The sequence below is a fragment of the Alligator sinensis genome, unplaced genomic scaffold (genome assembly GCF_000455745.1).
Source record: "Alligator sinensis unplaced genomic scaffold, ASM45574v1 scaffold91_2, whole genome shotgun sequence".
Classification (NCBI taxonomy): Eukaryota; Metazoa; Chordata; order Crocodylia; family Alligatoridae; genus Alligator; species Alligator sinensis.
In genome coordinates, this window is record NW_005842529.1 from 103,777 (window position 1) to 129,637 (window position 25,861).

General features: G+C 42.6%; 1 protein-coding gene across 8 annotated transcripts in view; it reads left to right on the top strand.

Moving 5' to 3' along the window:
- Positions 1-15,347: 15,347 nt before the first annotated feature.
- ETV6 (ETS variant 6) overlaps positions 15,348-25,861 on the top strand; it is a 166,146-nt gene continuing 155,632 nt past the window's right edge. For 5 of the 8 annotated variants that reach the window (XM_025213446.1, XM_025213444.1, XM_025213445.1 and 2 more), the window contains exon 1: positions 15,350-15,892. Coding sequence is in view for 2 of the 8 variants with exons in the window: in XM_006031787.3 (XP_006031849.1) it covers positions 15,860-15,892 (33 nt within the window). In the remaining 6 variants the exon portion in view is untranslated. Of the gene's footprint in view, positions 15,893-25,861 lie in introns of all 8 variants that reach the window. The other 3 variants (XM_025213440.1, XM_006031787.3, XM_006031786.3) reach the window with 2 other exon arrangements.

Below are 25,861 nucleotides of genomic sequence, written 5' to 3' on the forward strand. Positions count from 1 at the left end.
GAACAAGGTATGCAGTATTGAAGTTAGCCAGAGGGTGACAGCACTGTACAACCAGAATAGTGGTTTTCAACCTTTTTTTTCATTTGCAGACCCCTAAAATTTTGAATGGAGGTGCAGACCCTTTTGAATTGTAAGTGTGGACATTCACATACTTTTGATTGACCATAGTCACATTTTTGGACCCCTTAGACATAGTCTGCACACCCCCAGGGGTCCATGGACCACAAGATGAAAACCACTGAACTTGAGCAAACCAGTCCCCAAAGAAGAGGAACAAGCAGGATGTAGTGAGAATGTAATGCTCATTTGGTCACTGGAGGAAGAGAGAGGAAACATGCTAATGTCTGAATAAACAGTGGAGATTTTAAATTCATTCTCACCTGATATTACTAAAAACATGCTTCAGAAGGGGCCTCTCAATGGTTCTGTGCTTCTCACTAATTCATTCAGGTACTTTTTCACCCTTGCTCCCCTTTTATTTACAGTAGTTAGAGGGTATTTCTCTGCCCGAGCCAACAGAGAGCAAAGACCATTGGGGTTTTTTTTGGAGCGTGAGGAGGTAATATTTTTACAACAAAGGCTAAATGACCTACAGCTGGCTTGAAACTGGGAGTGCAGGAGTCAGGGGTTACATGAACAATTGTTTTCTTTGAGGTGGGGGGAGGAGTTAGTAGTAACCATGAAATGTGGCACCTCCCAGACAAGAATTTCAAAGCATTTTATGAACCTGAATAAAATTAGCCTTGTGAAATCACTGTGAAGTACAGAAGTGGGTGAGGGGTGAAGTGACTTGCCCATGGACATGCAACAAAATTGGTGGCCAAGCCAGCATATGTTTGCATGTATCTTAGCCTGTAGTTTAAGGCACGAGCATTCCAAGCCTCAAACTCCCACTGATCATTTTAGTTGGCATTGTGTATGTTTCTATAAAAATAGTTCTTGGCTTCTCACAGCAATCCTCTTTACTACTTTTTTTCCCATGCCACTTAGGACTGCATATCCAGGACTCCTTTATTCAAATTTTAGGTTGCATTTATAGGGATAGTTTTTGTTGGATTTCTTTGCTCACCTGCTGGGTAATATAGGACAAGCCACTTTGCCTCCTTGTGCCTCAGTTTTCTCATGTACAAAATGAAGGTAATGACATTTGCCACCATGGGTAGACCACATTGATACATTACAAATGCAAAGTGCTATATAAGGCTATGGTACGTGATTCTTGCCATCAGCCAAGAAATGGGAGGCTCTGTGTTCAACTTAATAGCATTTCTCCATTTGCCTCTATTGTAATAACTTCTGAATACCACACCTCTTCTTATTCTTTCCTCTGGCATTTTCTCTTTCCCCTTGCTCCTCCTCTTTTCCACTCCTCCTTTGCTGGAGGCATTTAAAAAACCTTACCACCCTTTAAGAAATCCTTTGACCTATTTTCCCTCCCTTTTATTTTGTTCTGGTTTGTCAGGCCTGCTCCCTTCATAATTACTCATATCAATAATTATTGCATCATTAATGTCTTTCCTGAATCTTTCCACTTCACTCCTTAAAAATTCTCCCTCAGCTTATGGCTTTTTCTTGGCAAAGTGTCAGAGCTATTTCTAACATTTTTTCTCTTGTGAAAAAGCACTTGAGACACCATCTTTGTTTCATCTCTTATCATGAAGCCTGCTATGCATAGTGGCTTTAGGACCAGAGTGGGAGCTAGGAGGTCCTCAGTTCCACTGTGACCTCTGCCATTGGTTTTCTACATCGCTCGGGGCAAACCATTTCTCAGTGTTTCACCTTTTTTTAATTGGGAATACTAATTATACACTTACTTCATTGGGGTGTTGCAAAAATTCAATTACAGCTTGTATGATACTATTTAAGAGTGAAATATTGTTTTCTGATCTCTCATCCTTAAATTCAGAGTTAACCTCTGGCCACAGCACACCAAATTGTCTTCTCCATATAGTTGGTGTCTGTCTTCTTTCTACTTGGGAAGGTTGCTTCTTCATGCTTATATGCCTTCATCACAGGGAGTGATGTTGTAGACTGTTCTTTCCTCCAGGATGAGATACATGTGGGTATTCTTAATTTCTTCCTATCAAATTTTTATTTCTACCTATTAGATGCTCTTCCTGCCTCTATATTTGTTGGAAAGGCCTCCTGTGAACCAAGACCCCTCTTTTGTATAGTTCTTACAGCTTCATTTCTTGATCTGTCTTCTCTCTTTACATCTACTTCTTCTCTCTCAAGCATTCCAGCTCTGCCTTTCATTTCTGCTCCCTTCTTTATGCCGACAGTACTCAGCTATGCTGTTCTGTTCTGTTCATTATTCTTTTTGAAGGATTTAAGTTGATTTCCCTTAGCTAACTGCCATGGGCGGACCTAGGCTTTTGAAAAGGGAAGTACAGATGGTGTGGTGCATCACCACATATGTAACACAACACACATTTTTCTCCAGTTTAAAAGAAACTAGAAGCTTCACTAATAAGTAGGGGCCTAGAGCTATATCATCCAAGACAAGACTGAAGCAAAAAAACCCACCTATTATTGGAATATCCATTCATATGTTATGTCATATATTTATTATATATATAAAGCACAGCAAGCTAGGCAAAAATAATCCAAAGATGTTTTATTAGTACCGGAGTCACTATAGTCAAATATATTTCTTTTTTTCAGATTCATAAAACAAAAGCAAACCTTCCTGAGCATCTGGGCAGTGCCTTCAGTGCTTCATTGAAATCGATTTCCGCACTTGAACTAATGTTCACCTGAGTTAATACTTCTGCACTTAAGTTAATGTTTTTAGCTACAGTTAAAAACAGTCTTCAGGACTGTGAAATGGGAGCTACATAACTAGGAGCAGCTAACAGACAGCAGCATTGCAGAAGTAAGGGTAGCCAGAGTAGTGGAACAATTATAGACCATTTAAAAAAAAAAAGAACCATTAACACCTGTGGAATGAAGAGTTTAGAAGGAATTAAACAAATTAGAATGAGCCATTAAGGCAACTGACTCCTTCACTGCTGTCATTACTAGGCAGTCGGCTTTAAACTTTAGATGGATCAGGAATCAAAAGGGGGTGCATGTGCATCAATGCACTCCCTCCCTGGATATGTCTGTGGTAACTGCTATGAAGATCTGGCTGGTTCAGCTGAAGGTTCTCATTTGAGGGGCTGTAAACAGTTGCTATCATCTAATTGTCCCAGCTACATGGGAGAGGGTCACCAGTATGGGAAAAGTTGAGATTCTACCAGATAGACATCTAAGGGAACTTATCCACTTAAGTGAGATCCTATTCCACCATGCTCAAGTCCCTGAAAAACCATTAACATGCCTAATTTTGTAGCATGCAGTCATCTGAGATTCAAGACTAAGTCTCATAATAAAGCTGCAAGTATGGGGAGGACCCATCCAACCACCTTTTGCATTAAGAAGTTTTCAGGGACTCAAGCAGGTTGGAACAGGATAACATCTTTGATTAAGATGAGCCTTGACAGCATAGGCGATGTGTAGGTGAGACATGTGGGAGGCACATGCCCCTTGTGAGATTGGCAGCCGCTGGGTTCTGTGGATGGTTGCCACTTACCACCCCGCTGCCAACACCACTGATGCTGCCACCTACAAATTGTGCCCCACAGTCTCGGGAGGCACCAGTCATTCATGCTTGACCATTGGCGATGCATAGGGGGTACACACAGATACACATGCACTCCCTGAGATTCGCCGTGCACCCCATGGAAGTGCCAGCCGCAAAACTGGAAGTGCACTTCTTGTTTCGCCCCTAGCTCGATCAGCTGCTGGAAGACCCCCACCCCCAGTCGGCAATTGGCTGTGGGAGGACTCCCTCCATCAGTGATCGGGTACCCCCCCAGACTTGGAAGGCACCAGTCACCTATGTGCTTGATTGTATTAAATGTCTACCTCAGAAATATATAAGATGTTGCCAGTCAACAGAACAACATGCACTGCTTCATTTTGTACTCTTGCCAGCCCATGGAAAAGTTCCTGTTGACTTTAGTGTTGGCAGATCAGGCCCAGAACCTCCTACTAAAGTCAAAGGGGGAATAAAAGACTCATAGTATTATCATGGAGATCACAGCATGGACCACAATTGTCATTGAAATTAGTGGGAGTCAGGCTGTGTCCTTAAGCTATCCCAGAGGTGTAAACAAGCAGTTTTTGTTCCCTGGGGAGCAGTGGCAGCTGCCAACTTTGTGTCCCCACTAAGTTGGTACCTGGAGCTGGTGCCTTGCCCACCCACCCCTAATCATACTACTGAGCTATCCATTAGGGTATAGCACCCAAACCCATCCAGTTCTGAGCTTGTTTGAAATCACTGGCTATTTATAAATTACTGGCCATGACATCACTGTCCACCATAAGTTGAGGCCCACTTCAGTTGCCATTCGTAGTTCTGCTGCTGCTGTCCACAATGAAAATTATCCATCTCTAGAGTGGTTTACAGCTTTATGCCTTCCAAACTAGCCAGCACATTTTATTTCAGGGAGTTGTAAGTATATATAAACCAAAAGGGGCTGTACTTAGCCATCACCAAGGCAGAAAAGGCCCCAGAAATGTTAGACAAAACTGCATTTCAGAGCAAGGCATAACTCAAAAGCAGTCAACAAGTTTTTCCCCTCATACTTTGCAGAAATCTGGAAGGCCAAAATGATAAAGGTTGGGAAGACAATAATTTTTTAAACTACAAGTTATTGGTCAGTTTACCTGCTTTTCACTCAGCAAAGAAGCCACTACTTAACCATAATGCACGCACACACACAATACCATATCCATAAATGCCATGTATGATTCAATAAGATATAAACTCCTATATCATGATGCCAAGGGAACTTCTGAAAATAAGTTGGTAAATCACATTTCTGCCCTACATGCTGGTATTCACCTGGAGCATGATCCTGCAGGGCACTTAGCACTCTCAGCCTCTATTGAAACTAATAAGCCTGAGTCCCTCCCTTCCCTCCACTGTTTTCACAGCCTTGTGCTGAAAAACAGTGCAGTCTCACTGGTGCAAAGCAGTCTAAGAGAATGGAGAATCAGGCCCACTGGGATCAGGGCACTTTCTGTGGAATTTTCACAAATATGAGGCAACCACTGCAAGTCTGTTGTCAGTGTGATTATCACATTACCTTGCACATTGGACTCTGTACATTAAGCCATGTCTACAATGACCATGTCTACACGAGACATTTTACTGTGCAGTAGACTAATCTACTGCATAGTAAAGCATCACTGTCTACATGTGCAGGCACTTACTGCATAGTAAAGTAATCTACTGGGTAGTAAATGTACTGTACAGTAAGGCCAACTAGCAATAATTGCATGTGTAAAAGTGCCCAATGTGTTGCTCCTTTCTTGCTGGCAAGAAACAGGGTTACAATGAGGTCTTTTCTGGATGAGAGAGTGTGGATACTGGGTTGCAATCTAAACACACAGAAAGCAATTGAAGGGAAAAACCCCACCCCGTCTGTAAAATTACAGAATATGGCAACACAAATGAGGAGGGACCTCATTTGTCATCAACTCTGTAGATTCAGTATCTAATGGCAGCAATTAGATAATTTAGCGGGGGGGAATCACCATCCAAAACTTATGTTTTACTTATTTATTTTTGTTTAGATTAAAAGGCATTCATGGAACATAGTGTTCCTACCTCTCACTGTTTTACTGTGAGCTTCATGACATTGCATATTTCCACTTCATGTCCCAGATCTTGGAGTCATGTGATGACACATAAATCTCAGTTCTCTTTCTTTCTTTCGAGGGGACGATATGCTGAGTCAAGGGAGGACACCTGCTCCTTGCATTGTGATGCCACCACCTGCTCAGGGCACGGGGGTGGGTCCAGCGAGCTTTGCCTGTGCGGGCCAACCCTTGATGTCCTGAGGCCCCCCCAGGCGTCCCTGCTGGCAGAATTGTATATGTGTATATATGTACATATTCCTTTTGTCCCTTGTGTTTTGTTTTTTTTGTTCAGAGTGTGCGCGCAGACCATGAGCCCAGGCCTTGTCCTTGAGGCCCAGACCTTCGGGCCAACCTGTATATGGTCTTTACTACCCCGCCACTTGTCACCCACCCTCTAAACATTTCTTAAAAGTCAAAAAAGTCTGTCTGTCTGTCTTTCTTTCTCTTTTAAAAATAATTTTCTGATTGTCATAGCTTCAAAGAAATGTTTGTACCCCAGAACAAAAGAATCCTCTCCAACTCTCTCATATTTAGGGTGCCCGACTCATCATTTTGAATTCCTGGAGCTGCAATACTGAAATATTCATATATAAATTGGATTATATTAAAACCAGACATCATATGGAGTATAGGTGCATATATATATGGCTGAGGTTTATAATAGTACCCAAGGGACTTGGATATCCAGTTCCCATTAAAACTGAATGGGGAGTAAACACACAAATTACAGAAGTACCTTTGATAATCACAACTTTATGTCCCCTGCAGAGCCCTGTCTCATTCAGAGACTGAGCTCAAGCTCAGTGAAATCTCCCATTGGCCTCAGTGGACTCGGGCTTAGTTCCTCAGCAAACACTTTGATAGCTCATCACAAACCTGCCTCATTCCTGACACATCTGGATTACTTGCAGGGAACTGTGGATCAGGTCTCCAAGTCATTCCAACAACTTGCACCTGCATGCACACACTAGGCAAAGTAGGCCAGAGCGGAGGCTTACAGTGATTGGTTTACCAACTTTCCCAGATCCTGTCCCTACTTCTCCCATTGTAGAGTGCCATCAGCTCCACTTGGCAGGTCTCCCCCTCCCCATCTTCTGTAGCTACAATTAAGACTGGAGCGAAGGGCTTAGCTTCTCCCCTTTCAGGAACCTTCATGTTCCTTTTTTCCCATATCACATACATGGTGCTTTTTGTGCTCTGCTGTGATTAGGGTTCTGATGAGCAGACCACACACTCCCACTGCTGCTACTAGGACTGAAAAAAGTTCTTTAGAATAGAGATGATTAAGCAACCTTAAATATTGGTGTTACCCTGTGCTTTCCTGATTGCACATAGAAGTCCAAAGCCTTCTGAAATTCATTAGCTATCCCAGCGAAGGTAGTTCCCTTTTAGTCACAGTTGCACTTTGCTGACTCAAGGAATCAGAACTCATGGTAGAGGTGATATCTTTTATTAGACCAACTAGAGATTTGGAAAAAAAAATATTTATTTGCAAACTTTTGGGCACACATCCTTCCTCAGGCATAGGAAAATGCCAAGATTGTAAATTTCTAGATGGAAATGCAAATTCATATTTCACAGGAGAGCTGAAGGTCTTTACTGGTTGGAAAAGTTCATTATGTGCAAATTAGGCTCAGATAAAAGTTACAGCAGTCTATATAAAAGTTAGAGCAGTCTTTGCTGACTCAGTATTTCATTCTCCTCTTTGTTAATTGCACCCAGGGCAATGTGTGTATTTTTATTTTTTTATTTTTTTATAATTGTCATCACTAAAGTGGAGCATCAGATAACATCTGCTTGGTCTTGCCCAGGTCAAATAATGCCAGGGTTCCCCTCCCTTTAATCATCAGCTCTTTCATATTTATCACTTACTACACACACAATGCAGTGTGTTCAGAGCTCTGAGATGAGGAAGGAACAGAGAGGGAAAGAATCCGTAGTTTTTTGATGGCCAGTGGTTGAATTTGAAGGGAAGTGGGTGATTAGGATGAATTGGAATGAAAGCCATATGAGGAAAGGCTGAGAGAGCAATGTACAGTAGTTTAGTCTGGAGCAGCGATTCTCAGCCAGGGTGTTATGAAGACCTTTTAAGAGTGCTACAGTATTAGCTCTCTTAGGTGTGCAAATACCTATGCATGATTCACAAAATAAACCCAGAGATTTCAAATAAGAATCCAAAGGGTCAAAAAATTTTGTCCTGTTGGGGTCTTGCTGAGATGTTTGCACAAAATAATTGTTGTATTATTTTTTTGTAGTCAAAAAATAAGGGGAAACTAAGGGCTGGCATTTTCCAAGGGGTGTCTTGGGTCTAATGAAGGATGCTTTGAGTCTAAAGAGGTTGAGAACCACTAGTCTGGAGATTAAAGAGGGATGTGACAAAGTTTTCCAATATTTGAAACTGTAGAGATCCAATATTTGGAGGGGATCTGGGACAGGAGTTCAATAAACCAATTTAACCTAACTCAGTTAAGTCTGATAGTACATCCATCCAGATTTATCTTAAACCTGTTTTGGCCATCGTGAAAGCATTTTATGTGTACTGAACTTTTGTTGAATTTTTGAACTTCAACAGAATTTGAACAGATTTGAACCAGTTTCTGATCACTTATACTGGTTTATATGTAATTTCTGTCCCTACTTTGAAGTCCTTTCCAACTTGAGGGGATTCTAACCAAGGCGAGGGACCATGGAAAAACTTGGTGAAGGCCTGAAAATAGTGCTACACTCCTACTCGCCACAGCAGGGTCAAAATTCACAGTACAATGGCACAGTGAAGAACTATACCTAAACCTGCTTGACCTTGTCTAAGCGTGTCAAACTCATCTTGCTCCGTGGGCCAGATGAGCTGGGTAAGTGGCAAAGGGCCAGTCCATGGGCAGATGAATAGTACAGGGCCAGACTTGCAGGCCCACTAGGGTGACCACCTTTTTAAAATGTAAAGGTGGGACACATGCCCACCTCACCCACCACTTCCGCTGGCACCACAGCTGGAGCAGAACTGAGCAGGGCAGGGGCCGGCTGCCAGCTGTGGACTCCAGGCTCCCTGGCCTGGTGTGTTTCCTCTGGGAGCCCTATGCTGGCCGCATGTCCCCTGCCTGCCTGGAAGCAGCAGGGAACACAATTCTGCACCACTGCCAACCCCATAGCTGCTGGGCAGGCAGGGGGCACACAGCCGGCATAGGGCTCCTGAGGGAAAGGCAGCAGGGCAGGAAGCCCCGAGCCTGAAGCCCACAGCAGATCCAGTGCCCATGGCACCCACTCCAGCCAGTTTGGAACATATGCCATGGTGAGTACTGCAGATAATGTGTCCCACACATGGGCCAGAGCAGGCACTGTGTGTCCTAGGTCCTGCACACACTACTGGTCTGGCATGTGCCATGTGAGTCAACTCTGAGACCCAGGGGCAGAACTAAGGGGGCAGATGATGGGTCTGGATCTGGCCTGTGGGCTGGATCTTTGACACCCCTGGCCTAGTCTATGAAAGGAAAGTTGTAGCTCACACCACTTTAGCTACACAGGTGCTCTGGATGGTAATGGCCTTGTGGTGACAATATGCTGGTTGCTGCTGAAATATTAAGCACTGTGTCATGAAGACAGGTATTACTGAAGGGGGATACAATGGTCAGAAGTGCCTGTGGGCATGTCTGTACCCGGTCTGTGCAGCACCCCCAAGTGCTGCTGTGAAACACACCTCGATCACTTGCTCCAAATCCAGGTGGGCCGATGCTAGAAATGAGGCCAGGGAGCTGTTTTAGAGCAGCCTTGCCTATATGCTCAGCACTTCTCTCAAGCTTTTTTGTCAGGGTCCCAGCTTAGTGGCATGTACTGCATAAGGAGGCTATATTACCTAATTTCTGGGACCTGGCAAATGCAGAATGGGAGTGAGTATTGGGAGTATTTGCTTCCCAGCAGTGTTCCTGGGCACAGCACTGAGAGGCCCTATGCCCTAAGTGACTTAGGATCCCGAAGCCCAGTTAAAAAAATTACTAAGACCTAGAGGCACAAAAACATTAGGAGCCAAATTCTTATGTATGGGCCTAACACCAATTGATTTTAATGGTGAGTTAAAAACCTACATACCTTTGTGGATCTGACCTTAAAGCCTGGACTAACTGCCAAAGGTAGACCAAAAAACAGGCACTTTGTACTGGAAAACTTGTCCAACTTCTCTCTCAACTGTACAATTGGTCCAATAAAATAGATCAAGATAAAAGATATAAAATATGAAATCCTTGCCTCCCTCACCTGCCAATGTCATATTGCTTCACATATCCAGGGACAGTGAAAGCAGTACAATTCAGTGTGGGTATGCTCTTACATTTGAACAAGGCCAGTTTTATGTCCAAATGGTAGAAAGGTCTTTATGTAAGTGTGCCTGAATTTACACTATAGAGATTGCACTTGTATAATTGAGTAAAATATCACACCCAATAAGTATCTGGGTACAAAACCAGCAGGTACGCTAGACCACAGACATTTGAAGGTCAAGTTCATATTGGCTTTCAATGTGAATTGGGTTCAAGTCAGGTGAAGAATTAAAACTACTATGGGTGTGAGATGCAATCTGTAGACTGCAGCAGTCCTTACCTTATTCAGGCAGTGTAAGAACTGCTTACTTTGTCCTGACTCACACAGCAAGAAATTCTTAAATGTAAGCATCATGAATCAGGAAACAGAGATTCTTAGCACCAGAGATATCCTGGATAAATCCTTTTCCAAGAGAGAGTTACAAGTGAGTGACCTATGAAGGTAACAGGTAATCTTTATGCTAGTGACTATGAGGAATCTCATTATGGCACAGTGAGTTCACAGGGGAGTTAGGAGCAGGTTAGTAAATTCAGGAAAGTAAACCAAGGAGAATCTAGATGCTGAGTCTGCAATTGGACATACAAAGGCAGACCTGTGCCCCAATGCAGAGCCTCGTCTTACTGTTTTACCTCAGGAGCTGGCACCTGTTGCTCCTTAACTACAGGTTATGCTTCTGTTATCACACTTCTATTACACACTGTTTAATAAGACCCTGAATCTGTAAGTTAATTGTTGTGAGTGGCTCCTTGGAGAACATAATGGACTTCAATGGGCCCAGGTTGCAGGATCAGGGTCCTTCTGGGTAGAATGCAATAGGTAAAAGTATTAAACCTGCCAATGAAGATGACAGAACTGACATCTCTTTAAAAAACATACTACAAACCCCCAGGAACTATTCAGGAACAGAAAACCACAACTGTTTACCTTTTTATGAGTGACTGCTCGAAGTTCTGAGGGCAAAAAATAACTGGTAATGGAAATGGAGTGAGGAAGAAGGAACTAAAAATGAGTCAGTTAAGTTGTGCTGGGTAAAGATAAAGGGAGGGGAAAGATAAGGACAGCTAAAGTTAATGATAACTATGGGGCGTAGAGTAAATGGCAAGAGTGCTGGTAAATATAAAAGAGGAAAAAGAAACAGTAGAGAAAATGTAGGTTCATATATGAGAAAGAAGTAAAATCAATGTTTATTAATAAATGGCTGAGCTTCTGGACTACCTTGCCATGACATGGAAAAATACAGAAAGAAGATGTGGACAGCTTCAGAAGAAATTAAGGTCTTGACTGGATAGATGTTCCAAGTACCCAAGTCATTTTGAAAAATGAGACTTAGGTTCCTAATCACTCAGTTCTTTAGAAAATGTCATTCCTTGTTAGTATAGAAAAGCAGGTGAGGAGATACTGGGACATGTGGGTCTGTACAAGAGGTCTGGATGACAAAGCCAGTGTGCACTTATCTGCAGACTCATGTAAAGCCACAGAAGGAAAATTAAAAAGCCCAGCTAAAAATCACTCTATATTTCTGTCAAGGCTTCCTTTCAGAACCAGCACAAATCAGCAGCCAAAGCATTTTTGGCTTCATCAAGGAGGGGAGAGGAGGGGGGAGACTCATCCTTTTCACCAGCTTTTCTATTCCTTCTAACTCCACCGAGGTCAGCTATGAAAGAGGTTGAGATCACCTTGCAGGCTGGAGCACCTTTACACCTTGGCTGGGACAGACTGTTCCCTCCACCACTGAGGATTTGGGAGGACCGGGTATATGTAAAGCACCTTTTGTGGAACTGTAGCCCACTCTGCGAGTTTGAGTGACTTTCCTTGGGAATAGAGCATGGGTTAAGGAATGGCCTGTAGGCGGGGAGAACAGGACATGCCCATTGAAACCAGCTTAGAATCTGTTGAAGGGTTATTAGGCTTTAGACATTTCTTTTCTGGTTGGCCATCTCCATTTAAGAGGCCTGCGAGGAGAACTATCATTAAGGGAGGCCTATCATCACATTTTCAGAGGAAACGTGCCCTGTAGGCAGGTGGAGAAAACCAGAGATGCTTCTCTGAAATCTGTGGAGTTTCCTCTCCCTTCTTCAGGCTTTTCCACACAGGGGAAAAACTAAGCAGCTACATCTGAGCACCTTCAGAGGGCTAGCCAGCAACTTAACTGAACCATTGGAGATTATGTCTGAATGGCCAAGAAAAGGCCGGAAGAGGGAAGGAGGGAGGGAGTGTGTGTGTGTGTGGCACAATGTACTGCTGAACTTTACAACAGGGGAAAGGTGTGATCCTACTAATTGCTGTCCATTAAAGCTACAAAAGCAATGACACAAAACTCCCATGGAAAAGATGTCTAGAAAATAATGGACCCAGGGCAAGAAAATAACTTACTGAAGCAGGCCTCCGTCTTCACTGAGCACAGGCTGAGGCCCTTTGCAGTCAGTCAGCTGGGGAGAGTCACAAATATCAATAAGAACAGAGAGGAAAATGGGTTTAGAGAAGGCAGAAATGAGGAGCAAATATTAAAATGAGATTCAGATTTGACAGTTGCGAGCCAATGGATGTTGAAACAGGGCACAGGGGCAGAGCAGCTAAGGTGTCACACTGCAGGTCCAAGGACATGAGTTTGACTTTGCTCTAAACTAATCCCAAAGGCTGTCTCCGGTTGACCTTGCTGTGTGTGGGTACCTGGCCAGTCAGGCTGGGGCATCAAGGGGGACCAGGTATGATGCTGGCCACATCATTCCTTTGAGTGCCACTAGCTAGAGAAACTGTTACATCTTCATTATGCCACCCTGTGGGCTGCTAGGCCTGAGTGGACTTTGACCTAACAGATGTGGAGAAATATAGATTAAAATTTAATTGTAGGAGATGACTGAAAATTAGCAGTGCCAAAAACAAGTCAAGGGCTTTAGGGGTCAACAAACCTTTGATGAGCTCGCTATACAATAACAAGACATTGTGATTTTTGGCTGTGTTTGCAAAGGCATCACATCACAAAACAGGAAGAGACAAGTCTGTGCATAATGCTGTGTCCATCTCTGGGCACCGCTAGACTGGGAAGATATCAGCAAATTGGAAAGGGCTCAGGAAGGAACAAGAAAAATGACTAAGTGTCTGTGGCGATTGATTAATGAAAGAAGAGAAGATGAACTACATACAACGACTGAGAAAGGATGTGGTAGCTGGGTACAGGTATTTGGAAGGTACAAACATCCAGAAGGGAAATTTTTTTTCAGGGGAGTAGGAGTACAATGGATGGCTATTTCTAGGAGTAATTGGGTGAAACCAACCAAATGAAAATATAAGCCAAATATCTTCCTGGCCAGGAGACCTGTTAGACCGTGAAATAGTCTCCAATGGGAAGAGGTAGAACCCCATTACCTGAGTCATTTAAAACTAAACTGGACAAAGCAATCGGGCATGCATTGTAAATCCTGCCCTGGCAGGGGAATGGAGAAGATGACCTAGTGAGTCTTTTCCATCTCTAATTTCAATGTTTAATACGAGGAATCGCAAAATACCTTGTCATGATAGGTAGACTAATGAGTCAGCACTTCGGTAGTGCCTACAATCATGATGAAGGTAGAAAGAGAAATGTCAAACAGATTAAGTAGGTAGAATAATAGGGGAGAGAGCTGTATTGCGAAAGCAGCAAGCATGCAAGGACTCTACTTTCTGACGATTTATCCTGAGGGGAGAACAGAAAGAGCCACTAACAGAAGGGAAAAGGGAATGTGAATCCATTCTGACTGATGTGGCCCTAGATTAAGGAAGTCAGCCATTCTTAAACCGAGAGGGACTTTCATTCTCCCACTGGTTCATTTAATAGGGTCGGGGTCTTTCAAAGCTGAAACTGACCCTTGTGAAACACAGATGCTCTGAAGTTTGTCCCATCATACAGATTGCAACATGGCCTACCAGTGGTGGAGGGAGCCCCTGGGGGTGGGAAGGGAAGGGATACCTCAGGGATACCAATAAACTCTCTCTGTCAATACTGCATTGCTTGTGGGGAAGCACTGCATTCCATGCAGAGACGCGACTGCCAGGCCAGGTGTGCATATTAAAACCAGGACTAATCCAGCCTCTAATGGCAGGATTTGCTTCCACTCCATGCCTTTCATTGCACCCCATCAGTTAACTGGCACACAGTGGATTCAAACCTATGGTGCCTTAATCAGATGCTCACGTGGGAACTTTTGCCTTCCAGTAACATGGGGATACACACAACCTTATTTTTTGGCAAGAAATAACCCATGCGCATGCACACACACGTACACACATGTGCATACACATACGTATGCACACACATCCATGCACGTGCCTGCACATATACATACACGTGCCCACACATGCAATATTACTTGTTCCAAGCACTAAACAAAGCGAACTCCCAAGCCTTCCTAAATGCTAGGACCGTTCCTAAACATCATGAGCTACCAAAACCAAACAACCAAGCAAAGGTTGGGCTCTTTATCTTGGCTTTAGGAGCTTGTTTGATCTCCAAGGCGCACACAGGCCTCTGACATTTCCCTTTCCAGCTGCACAGGTCAGGATTTCTGTCACGGTGTGGGAGAGAGGAAGGCTCACGGACTCGCAGCCTTCCTGCGGGGCTTGTAAGAAAAGAGTCTCTGGGGCTGGCAGCAGTGCCTGGAACGTCCTCCCCAGACCCTGATGCCTCTTCTGGCAGCTACACAAGCCCCTCTGAGGTTGGCAAATGGGTACAGGATGACCCAATGGCCTGCACAAGCCTGAAGAGCAATAAGCACAACCCCTCTGGTTGCCCCCAGCTGGGGGCTGTGCTCTCCCCGCCTGGCCCGGCCTGGAGGCAGCGGAACAAAGGCTCTTGTCTTCTGTCCCCCGGCCTCACAGAGCCACAGCGGAGCCGGGGAAAGAAATGCTGCGGCGGGGTTGCCTGTGCCCACTGGCCAGGAGGGGAGCTCCCTCCCCTCCAAACAGAAAACCAACCCCAAGGGGGAGCACTTCCAAGCATGCCCTTCCCCCCCAACCCAGATGCTGCTGTTGCTGCTTTGCACCCTCTCCCTCCTGTCCCCCAGGAGACAGCAGCCCAGTGTGGATAGCAGGGATACTGCGGGCTTGGGCTGGGGGATCTCCGGAGGCCCCTTCCAGGCCAGCTGGATCTATAGGGATCTGCTTGTTTTGTCTGCATCCACTGCTCGAGCGCCAATATTGAAGTCCCCCCCGTCTCACCGTCAATTTGGGCATGCTTTTGTGTCAGCAGATCCCCCTTCCCTCCCCTTCCCTTTTTTTTCCCTCCCCTATCCTCCTCCTCCTCCTCCTCCTCCTCCTCTTCCCCTTCCCGTCCCCACCGCGTCCTGCTGCATTTGTTTCCCCGCTGCCCGGCTGTAACACGAGCTTGTGTTTCCTGGTGCTGGGGCTCCTTTAAGAGGCAGAGCTCGGTGCTGGGAATTCACGTCAGTTTCAGCCCTGAAACTCTCCAGATCAATGAGCAAAGAGCTTTCTCACTTCTGCCTTTCAGTTTCTCTCTTCCAGGAAGGAAAACATTCAGAGGGAGAGGGAGCGGGAGCGAGGGCAGCAGCAGCCGCAGCCTCCGCCTCACCCTCCCGGGCTGGAAGCAGACCCCCCTGGCAGCCCCTTCTTCCCCAGCCAACAGCACCCCCACCAAACTATGCGGGCTGCCACTCCCAGGGGCAGATCTGCCGGCACCTTGAGCTCTTTGGGGAAGATGGTCGGAGTAACTTCTCCTTGAATGATTGCGTCTGGCTTTGAAGGATTTCTGGGTTGGGGAGAGGAAAGGAAAGTGGGAAAACCCCCCTAAGAACTTCCTGATCTCTGTCGTTCCCTCTCTCTGCCCTCTCCTTTTTTTTTTTATTTCCCACCCCCCCCTCTGTGAGACATGTCTGAGGCTCCTGCTCAGTGTTGCATCAAGGTAAAAACCCTATCCCCCCCTTTATTTTGAAACCTGCCTAAGATTTGGCTTTGCTGGGGTGGAGATTGCAATGTTATATTTCTATTTTTAGGTGTGTGTAGGGGGGGTGGGGGGGGAGAGATGGTGCTTATTTTTTTATTTTACTGTTCTGTGTTACCCTTTAGTTTAACCTTGCTATTCTTTTTTCTTCATCTCTAAAGAGAAACCGAGAAGCCTTGTCAGAGGCAGGCGAAGCGAAGCTTGTTTTGTGTTTCATTGCTTTGTTTCCTAGTTTTGGCAGTAAACACTCAGCGATTACTCTTTTTAAACCTGATCTCTGTGTCTAGGAGCACGTAGAATGAATAGGAACTTTTTGTGCTTTTGGGGGGAGGAAGGGGGGGGGGGGGGGAGGGAACTGGGAGAAGGAGTTCTTTTCCAGTAGAAGACTGAATAGAAACATTTCTTTTACAAAAAAGGATGATTTGGTACAATGGGGAAAGACTTCTTTTCTGCAACAAGAATAACTTGCTATAAATTTAAACACGTTGCGCCTCCATTAGCGCTTGATATGCAGATGTTCTACATATGATCTCTCCATTGGGTGCAAAGTGTGTGTGTACGTGTACAACATATATATTTTATTCTCAAAGGTAATCAACAAGGATTTTTTTTTAAGTGTGAGGCATCCTGACAACTGAAAAACAAGTGAGAGACTCTTGATTAACACAAAGAGGAATTACCTATGCAGTTTGGCACTTAAGAATGCTTGTGTTTGTCAATAGAGTGGGGGAAAAAACCTGTTGGTGTAGAAATGGCTCAGAATTGGAGGCATATTTTTTTTCTTTGCTGGAGATAGTATGTTGGATATGTTAAATTAACACTTAGTCTGGTCCTTTACAGTCTAGTAGCATTGGAGGTTTTGTCCCCTGCTGTAAAGTTTGTGGAAAGTTTGCTACTGTAAAAGAAGTGTAGTCCATTTGAGGGCTTTTTTGTAATCAAGGTGTTTAGTTGTGTCACTTATCTGTGAAGGTGTCATGCAATATTGTGGGAGTAGAGTGCTACACACTAAACTCTTTGCCTTAGGAGGGGCCTGAGGAGTGCGCTTCTTTGTGACTTGGCCTATTGAACATGTTACACTGTGAAGTTTTTCATTTTAGGTGGAGGCAGTATAAAGCTGAGACAACGGTGGGGGGGAGACCAAATTCCATTTTTGGTTTTTTTGGCCATACTGATCCTTCCTATCAGGCTATTCTATTGAGATAGTGATTTCCTTTTTATTTTTCTCCCTGATTTTATTTTTTTAATTATTTTTTCCCTTAGGAGAAATTTTGCTTCTTTTGCAACCTGGCTTAGTCCTATTCAAACAAGTAAACACTATATGGTTGTTTGTCTATGCCTACAAGAAAAAAAGGTGCTTTCCATTGCATTGTAAGGAGGGGCAGCTTGCAATAAAAAGTTGTTATCCCACCTGAAAACAATGGAACTCTGATGGGTAAACTGAATTCAGTGGTATGTCCCGTGAGATCTTGGGACTTAGAGAATCTAGTCTGATTTCTGTAATTGGGACAGACAAATTATATACTGTAATAGGTGTTATATGTTGGTTAACAGGATGGCCAAAAATGCTAGTATGGGGAAAACCTGCATTATGAACAAGGCAACTAAAATAGCTATTTGGTTTTTTGTGGGGGGGAAGGGGTTTCCTAACTAATCCTACAAAAACACAATACTTGTTCTCTGGGTAGGAGAATGCTATTAAATAAGAACCAGTAGTGTTGCTAAGTGGTTCTTTACCTTGTGTTAGAAATGCATCATTTTTACAAATAAATGATGCTTACTCCTACTCAAGTCAGTGGAAACTCCCATTGACAGTAGTACTGGTCCCTCACAGTCTCTGTTATGATACATTATGGAGTCATATTATAAGGAATTAACTGCATATGACTTTTCCCATATATTCCTACTACATCATTTTAATAGTGTAAACATGCAGATATTTCATCACACATAAGGGACATCATTAACCCTCCCCCCCCTTTTTTTAAAGTAACTAATGGTATTAAGCATGGTTTGAATTTTAAAAAGTCCTTAATGATGTTGTAAGTGTATTCTGTTCTCATGAGATGAGTATTACTTTATCAAGAGAGAAATTGGCTACTATGTAGGGGAAACAGTATGTCCGAAGTGCTGTCAAATGCACAGAATACACAAAAATGAAGAAATAGGGAAGGTAGTTCAATTTATCTCATTCATAGTCATTTTGGTTGCATGGATGATGCAAACTATTCAGCCAGAACGTATTTTAAGTCAAAGATCCGCCCCCCTCCACCTTTAAAAGTCACACCGTTGTGGGTAACTTTTTCTCTTCATTTGGTTTTGAACAGTCGTTGTCTTTAAACTTTTATTCCATTCAGAACAGATTCAAAGTTGGCAGTTCATCAGAAGTTGGAGTAAAAAATCTTTAAGTGATGTGTGTGTAACTCGATGAGGCTGATCTATTATTTCACTGTATTACCATCTCAGCTTGCTGTGTTTGCTAGGAGTCTATACAGACAAGCATTGTGCTGTGTTACAAATCTGCTACTTAAACTGATGTTGCTGATCAAGGCAGCAATTGGTTCAATGTTATTGTAGGAATTGCAAAGCCATTTCACTGGGAGCTCTGAAGTGGAAGTTGTGTTGTTTGTAAATGTATTCTGTTAAGGTGTTTTCCTCCACCAACAAGGAGCAAGTTAGTGTGCAATAAATTCCACAGCAACTAGTGGGATGAACCATGGAAAGCTAGGATGGAGGCAGTGAGGGAAAGTGTGAGGTTATCATTGTAGAGTCTTTATATCACTGGAAAACACTAGAGGGGAGATTTAGGAGGCACTTCTGAGGGTGACGTGGTGGCATTATAGTGTGTGTTTAAGTTCTCATCCAGTATGAATTTATGATAATCTCTCTCTGTCAAATGCTAATCAGCATGGCACTTAATTTTCAATATGCACAATTTTGCATATATATAAAAGGGTTTGCTACAAAGACACACGTGCATTTATAAAGATTTGTTCTCTGTGAGGGAAAGAAAAATTATGCTAAGGCCCTGATCTTGTAAATACTCATTTCTTTTACTTTACCTAACCCATCCTTTCCTATACTAGGGTGAGTCACCCCATGAATTTTAACTGGACTATCCCAACAGTGAAGTTTTAAACATATATGTGTAAGAGTCTGTACGATTTGGATTTAATTCAGCTTTGAGGTTCAGAAATTAGGATCTAGGGAGTCAGGAAAGAAGAGTTGAGGTTAAAAAGAAAGTTTGCTTTGTTTTGTACTCTTTATGCATTATAATGCGAACTCTCTTTGTATCACTTTTTAACATTTTAATCAATAAATGACTATAGTGCATAGAATATAACAAATCCCAATTTGCATGGTATATCTTGGTTCTATGGTCATGGTGGTAAGATTGGGAGCTGGAGACCTGTATTTCTCTGACAGACTGCTTCTGTAACAAAGGAAAAGTTGCTCCCTTTTCTTGTGCCTTAGTTTCCCCACTGCTAAATGAAGATAATGATACCCTTCCTTGTAAAATGCCTTAAGCTAAATATTATGAGATTCCATTATTGAGCATTCAGGATTTCAACTCAGCTTGACTTTTATTTGCAACTCAGTGGGTCACAGTTGAAGAAAATAGTTTCAGTCCTTCAGGATCTGGGGCAGAAGTTCAAATAAACTGGTTTAACCTAAATCAGTTGTTTGATACTACATCCATCCAGGTTTATCTTAAACTGGTTTTGGCCATTTTGAAAGTGCTTTATGTGTACCAAACTTCAGAAACTGGTTCAAATCTGTAACGCAATAGATCACTTATAACAGTTTGTGTAATTTTTGTCCCTAGCCCTGAAGTCCTAAGCATTTAACATTGAATGCCTAGAGCTGATGATGGTCCCAAATTTGAGATGATCTCATATTCTGTGAGATCTCTTGTGGTAGACCAGTTCACTCAATCATGCTTGCTTTGACTCAGTGTAACAAGATAAATGAAAAGGTGTCAATTTATTTTATGTATTCATTCGTCAATGTAAAACTACAGAAGTTCTTGCAGGCAAATGGGACTTGTCTTTAAATGGCAAAGTGTTAACTCTCAGATACTCTGAACTAAGATATTGCCTCAATAAAAATAATACTTTGTATTTTCCAAATCTAAAATCTTTAAGTGATTTTTCACATATTAATAAATTAACCCTTGAATTTTCCCTGCCAAGGTAAATAACCATAACTGCAGATAGGGAAACTGAGGTTTGAGGAAATTAATTGTCTTGTTCAAGGTCACTTAGGAAATTTGTGACAGAGCCAGGAAGGAAAATCAAATGTCCAGCCATCTTGCTCAGTGAGTAACAGTGAGTGTTTTATGAAAAGTTTCAGCTCCTGGAGCTACTCAGTTACTTGTGAATCTCAGGTTTAGTTTCAAGGATTTTTATTTCTTTGTTTGTTTGATTGTTTTCTTGGTTGTTTTTGTTTGTTTTTAATAGAAACTTCTTGTGTTCCTTACTGTGGAAAAGGCTTGAAAATAGGACTTGAGTACAGGCAAAACGAAGTCTCCAAATCCAGGAGGCTCAAATATAAAGATCTCAAAATGCAGTAATAAGGAGAAGCTGAAATCCACATGTGATTTTTAAACTAATCTCATGACTCTTAGGAATCTGACTCTATTTTTCAGTTTTGGGGATTGGTGACAACTGCACAAGTTACCCTCAAAGCTATTTTTTCATCCCCTTTAACAGCAGACTGAATGTGGAGGCACGTGGTAACTGTTTCTTAGCCCCCAAAGTCAGAAATAGCTCTTGATGAAAATTCATTTAAAATTCCAAGTGGAAGCTTCTGTTTGCTGCCTGTAAAGTTTACAATGTAAACTTAAGAACATAATTTACCCAGACTTGGCTTGTGTTATATTTTACATTAAAACTTCAAATGGAAGCTGGTTCTGTAGGTGGCTCTGAACCAACGCTTCCTGTATGTAAAATTTTCATAAGTCATTTCAGCATGGATTTTTTTTTTTTTTTTTTATATCATGCATGCATTGGTGTAAACTCTGCTCCTCCAGTCAGTTATGCATGGCTTCCAAATCTGTAAGATTTCTATTGAGAGCTATACAGATGCTCAAAGTTGTGGGATTTACTAGGGCTGTGCGAAACGGAAGCGTTCCATTTTGACCAGCGTTTCGACAGAACAGCGTTTCATTTCAACATTTGTTTAGAGTCAAAACGGCTGTTCTGTTCCGTTCCACAAAACGTTTTGCTGTTTCAATGTTTCGTCCATAGGATATAAAAGGGATTGAAACAGGCTATAACTTTGTCATTTCTGGCTGGATTTGGATGAAACTTGCCCTTCTGAGGGCATGATGCATGCCAAGTTTAAAAAAGATGGGTGCAGGTGGTTTGGAGAAACTGCACCCCAAAATCATGAGAGCAAAACTCACATCACGTGTACGTGTTAAAGCCACAGCGGGGTCAAAACTGCAGGGATGGTAGCCCCTGCTGAGGCCACAAAGCCTGTTAAGCTTCAAGGAGATCGGTGGAGGGGCTTGGGGGGAACTGCACCTCAAGCTGCTGACAGGCAAAACTTATGACATAGATGACCCTGCGTGTGTTAAGGAGCAGCGGGCTGAAAACTGCAGGGATGGTGGCCCCTACTGAGGCCAAAGAGCCTGCCAAGGTTCAAAGAGATAAGTGGAGGGGTTTGGGGAAAACTGCACCTCAAGCTGCAGACAACTGGTGACATGGGTGCTTGTGCAACTGTGTCTGTCTTGAGGCATGGGGGGTGGAGGGACACGGACTACTGGAGGCCTGGCTGCTAAGCTACTATGTTACCAGTTACCAATCGATCATGATTCACTCAGGGACCAGCTCAATACACAGTACCTAGCTACTACATAACGAGTTAGCGAGCATGGATTAACACTTACAAAAGGACAGACTAAGGAGAGGAAATAATCAATACAGGCAATCAACTTCCCCAAGACAGAGACAGTCAGTTGCACAAGCACCCATGTCATGAGTTTTGTCTGTCAGCAGCTAGGGGTGCAGGGCCCCAGAACCCCCCTGCACCTCTCTCTCTGACAGCTGGCAGACCTTGTGGCCGCAGCAGGGCCTAGCAGCCAGGCCTGCAGTAGTTTTCCCTCCTCTGTGCCCCAAGACGGACACAGCTGCACAAGCACATATGACGTGAGTTTTGCCTGTCAGCAGCCAGAGGTGCAGGGCCCCAGAACCCAGAAGCCCCTGCACCCATCTCCTTGGCAGCTGGCAGGCTTCATGGCCTCAGCAGGGGCTAGCAGGCCTTCAGCTTTCACCCTGCTGCGCCTTAACACACAGTGTCACCCATGTCACGAGTTTTGCTTGTCCTCAGCTCAAGGTGAAGTTTTCCCCAAACCCCTGTACTTATCTCCTTGAAACATGGCAGGATTTGTGGCCTCAGCAGGGGCTAGCATGCCTGCAGGTTTGACCATGCTGTAGCTTAACACATACACATGACACAAGTTTGGCTCTCAAGACTTTGGGGTGCAGTTTATCTGAACCCCCTGCAGCTATCTTCTTGAAACCTGGCATGCTTTATGCCCTCAGAAGGGGCTACCATTTCTGCAAGATTTATCCAAATCTGGCCATAAATGACAAAGTTATAGGTTGTTTCAACCTTCCCATTATAGCCTAGGGCACAACTTCGAAAGTGTCAAAACAGCAAAATGTTTCGACTTGCCTCGTTTTCTTTCGAGGCTGTTTCGACCATATCAGTTTCATTTCGATTTTGCTGCTTTGACCTTGAAACAGGCTTGAAACAAAACTGGTGGTGAAATTTCACACAGCCCTAGGATTTACTGGTTGGAAAGAATTTCCTCCTCTCCCCCCCCCACCCCCCGGGTGGTGATGAGCCATGTAATTTCCATATTCTGGAAGTCTTTAGTTTGATGCCATCATGTTCCTGCCACCCTTAACCAAGGCCGATTCATTACTTGTGGAAAATTTACTACTTGTTTTTTATGTGGAAACTTGTATTCTAATAAGCTAATTCTTCCAACTTTGATGTCGGTAACGCTGTCATTAAATTCATTGGGTGCAGGATTGAACTGCAGAAGATCAGAGTTTGGGGCTGGCATACTTATTTAATACCTGATAAATTACTTAATTGACATTAGTTAAATTAATCCTCATAAAACAGAATTTTACTAACATCATCCCAATTAAGCATTGGTGGTTCCTATTTACTATGCATCCTTAGAGGCTAAATCAGTTTCCTAGGAAGCAGTCAATAAGATAACAGACTGTCGTATGTCCCAATTAAGTAGATTGTAGCTGTAATGATGATTTACATGTATAGAACACCTTGCATTTCAAAGGACTTTACAAATTATATATATACATGGCCTTTTGGGGCTAAGAGATGGCATATCAACATAAAGGTGATAAGAACAGTGATAAGCAGAGATGAAACCTTGTGCAATTACACCGGGGGTAAATGGCATTCCTTACAAAGCATATTCTCTGTTCTTTAATGGCTATATCCAACAGAGATTCAGTTATGGAAGTTTTGTACAGAACACTTACCTAGTGAGCCACCTACTTGGAGGAAGAGCAAGGCTAGCCCTTTTTTTGGCTGAGTTTCTGGTTCCTGAAAGACCTACCATCAAAATAAACAGTTACTTTGAAAAGTTTGGGTGCCTGTTTTAGGGTATTTGTGCTCTGTCTCTCAAGGTGGACTTGACAGATGCCCCAAAATTAAGCCATTCAGAAGTAGCGATAGCTTCTGAAAGCGTTGATTGATTGATTTTTTTTTTTTTTTTTTTTTTTTTTTTTTTTTGGCTTTCTTTGCCCCCTTTCTCCCCTATCCGTGAAGTGGGGATGATAACTTTTTACATCTGTGGGGCTGAACTAAATAACATTTTTCAATGCATGATGTAAATGCAGAGCATTTATTAGGGCAATCACTAGCAGTGTCCCTTGTTTGTGCCCATTTTCTAAGGAGATTTCCCTTTCTTCCTTGCCTTTTACAGCATCCCAGACTTGTGAAACGTTTGTGAAGTTTGCCAGATGTTGAATGCAGTTGTACATCTAGATTGTAATTCAGAATGTTCCCAGCATTCAAAACCACATTTGTGCAGCACAATCCAAACCAAATTGAGCACCACTCTGTTCTTAGGTTCAAACTGAGTAAGGAAAGAAGGCCCCAGAAAACTGTCAGCACTTGTAACATCAAAACTGCTGAAACAGCTTCCAATAAATGCTGCTTATTTCTTCAACCTACAAACCAAGCCAAATATAAACAATATTCATTCAGCTGTTGTTGACTTGAATGCATGTAATTTCAGACCAAACCATGAGGAACAAGTGCTGTTTGCCCCTTCTTAATTGCATGCAGAGTTTAATAATATTGAGACTAGATTTTGCTGAAACTTTTACAGAAATGTCATCACCATGTAGAGACTAAACATAGAAAACTTCAAGCTAATTTAATTTATTCTGAGGAAAGTTAGAAGGAACCATAGATGTGGGGCTTATAATGGATTATGCATTTCAGCGGATAGCTATTACTACTTCAGTTCTAATATAAAGGAGCTGAACTTCAGGGTGGATTGGGTATTGCAGTTAGAGAACATGTGATGCATGATTCTTCTGAAGATTATTCCACATGATGCCACAAGAAGTTCCTTGACTTTTGAGCTTCTTGTGCGCGCTTAAAAGTCTTAGCTTGTTAAAATAAGTGTGTGCATGTTCAGGAATCAAATCAGGGTTAAGAGAGCGAAATAGCGATGTTCACTAGAGTTCCATCATGTGGAATGTTTTTGTACATGAGGAGTAGATAAATGGCACCATAAATTGCTTAAAGCTATGTGAAATGCCATAAGCAGCACTGTGTGCACCATAGAGAGTTATCTTATCTCCAATGTACACTAGAATGTCTTCTAAAATACTTTCCGATCATCATAAACTTGAGTTGGGGATGTTGTAGTTTTACCAGTATTTAGCAAGTACTGTTTTTTCTCTGAGGTTTTCTGTGGTTTTTATTTGCCTTTCTCTCAGCCAAATTAATTATTTTCCTTTGCTTTCAGTATTGTCTAATGAGGTATCCTTTAAGACATTTGCTTGCTTTTTGAGTTCTGCTGGTGCTGAAACAGAAGCAGAGTTCAGGACCATTATTTATTACTATCATTATTTGCATTGAAATATGAGCATCGGAACCCCATGTTATCGAGAGTTGTGCAGGCACGCAGTAGGAAGCCAATTTTTGCTTCCCGCCCTTGCCTCAAAAACAACAAAAAACAGAGTTTAGGCCATTACAAAGAACAACAAATTGAAGAAATAAACAACAGGGATAAGGGAAGCCATACACTAAACAGAGGTATTAAATGTATGTCCAGTTCAACAGGTTTCTAATGTGATTAAGCCTGCTAGTTAATATTAAGTCACATTGAGCCAGATTCTCAAAATAGTTCAGCTTTCATTTAGGTACTTAAAGAAGGACCTGATTTTAAAAAAATGTCATTTAGACAACACTTAGAGTGGTGTGCTTTGGAGAATCTGGCCTGTAGAAGTTTAAAAAAATCTAGCTTGGGGAAGAGCCTTGGCTGGAATGCATCACTGGATGGAGTCTTAGCAGAACTTTGAAAAGTTTTAATTTTTGTAAATGTTTTGGATGTTCCATTAAAATATAATAATCAAATAATATCTGCTGTAGAATTTTAGAAAATCAGCTTTAAAAAGTAAGATATAAGGAATATCTTTTCATTAAATTCTTTGGCTTCTGTGGATTACTTGTGGTTTCCTCCATGTTAAATTTTATATTCTCATCTATTTTATAAGGAGTTTCTTGGCTTAATTTGGCCCCACCTGTGTTGAGTGTTTTAAATAAGTAGGGGTGCACCCATTAAAGATTTTCTTGGGCAATACCAATAGCTGATTATTCACCAGGCATATTGGCCGATACCAGTCTGACAACTGATTTTATAGGAGCACA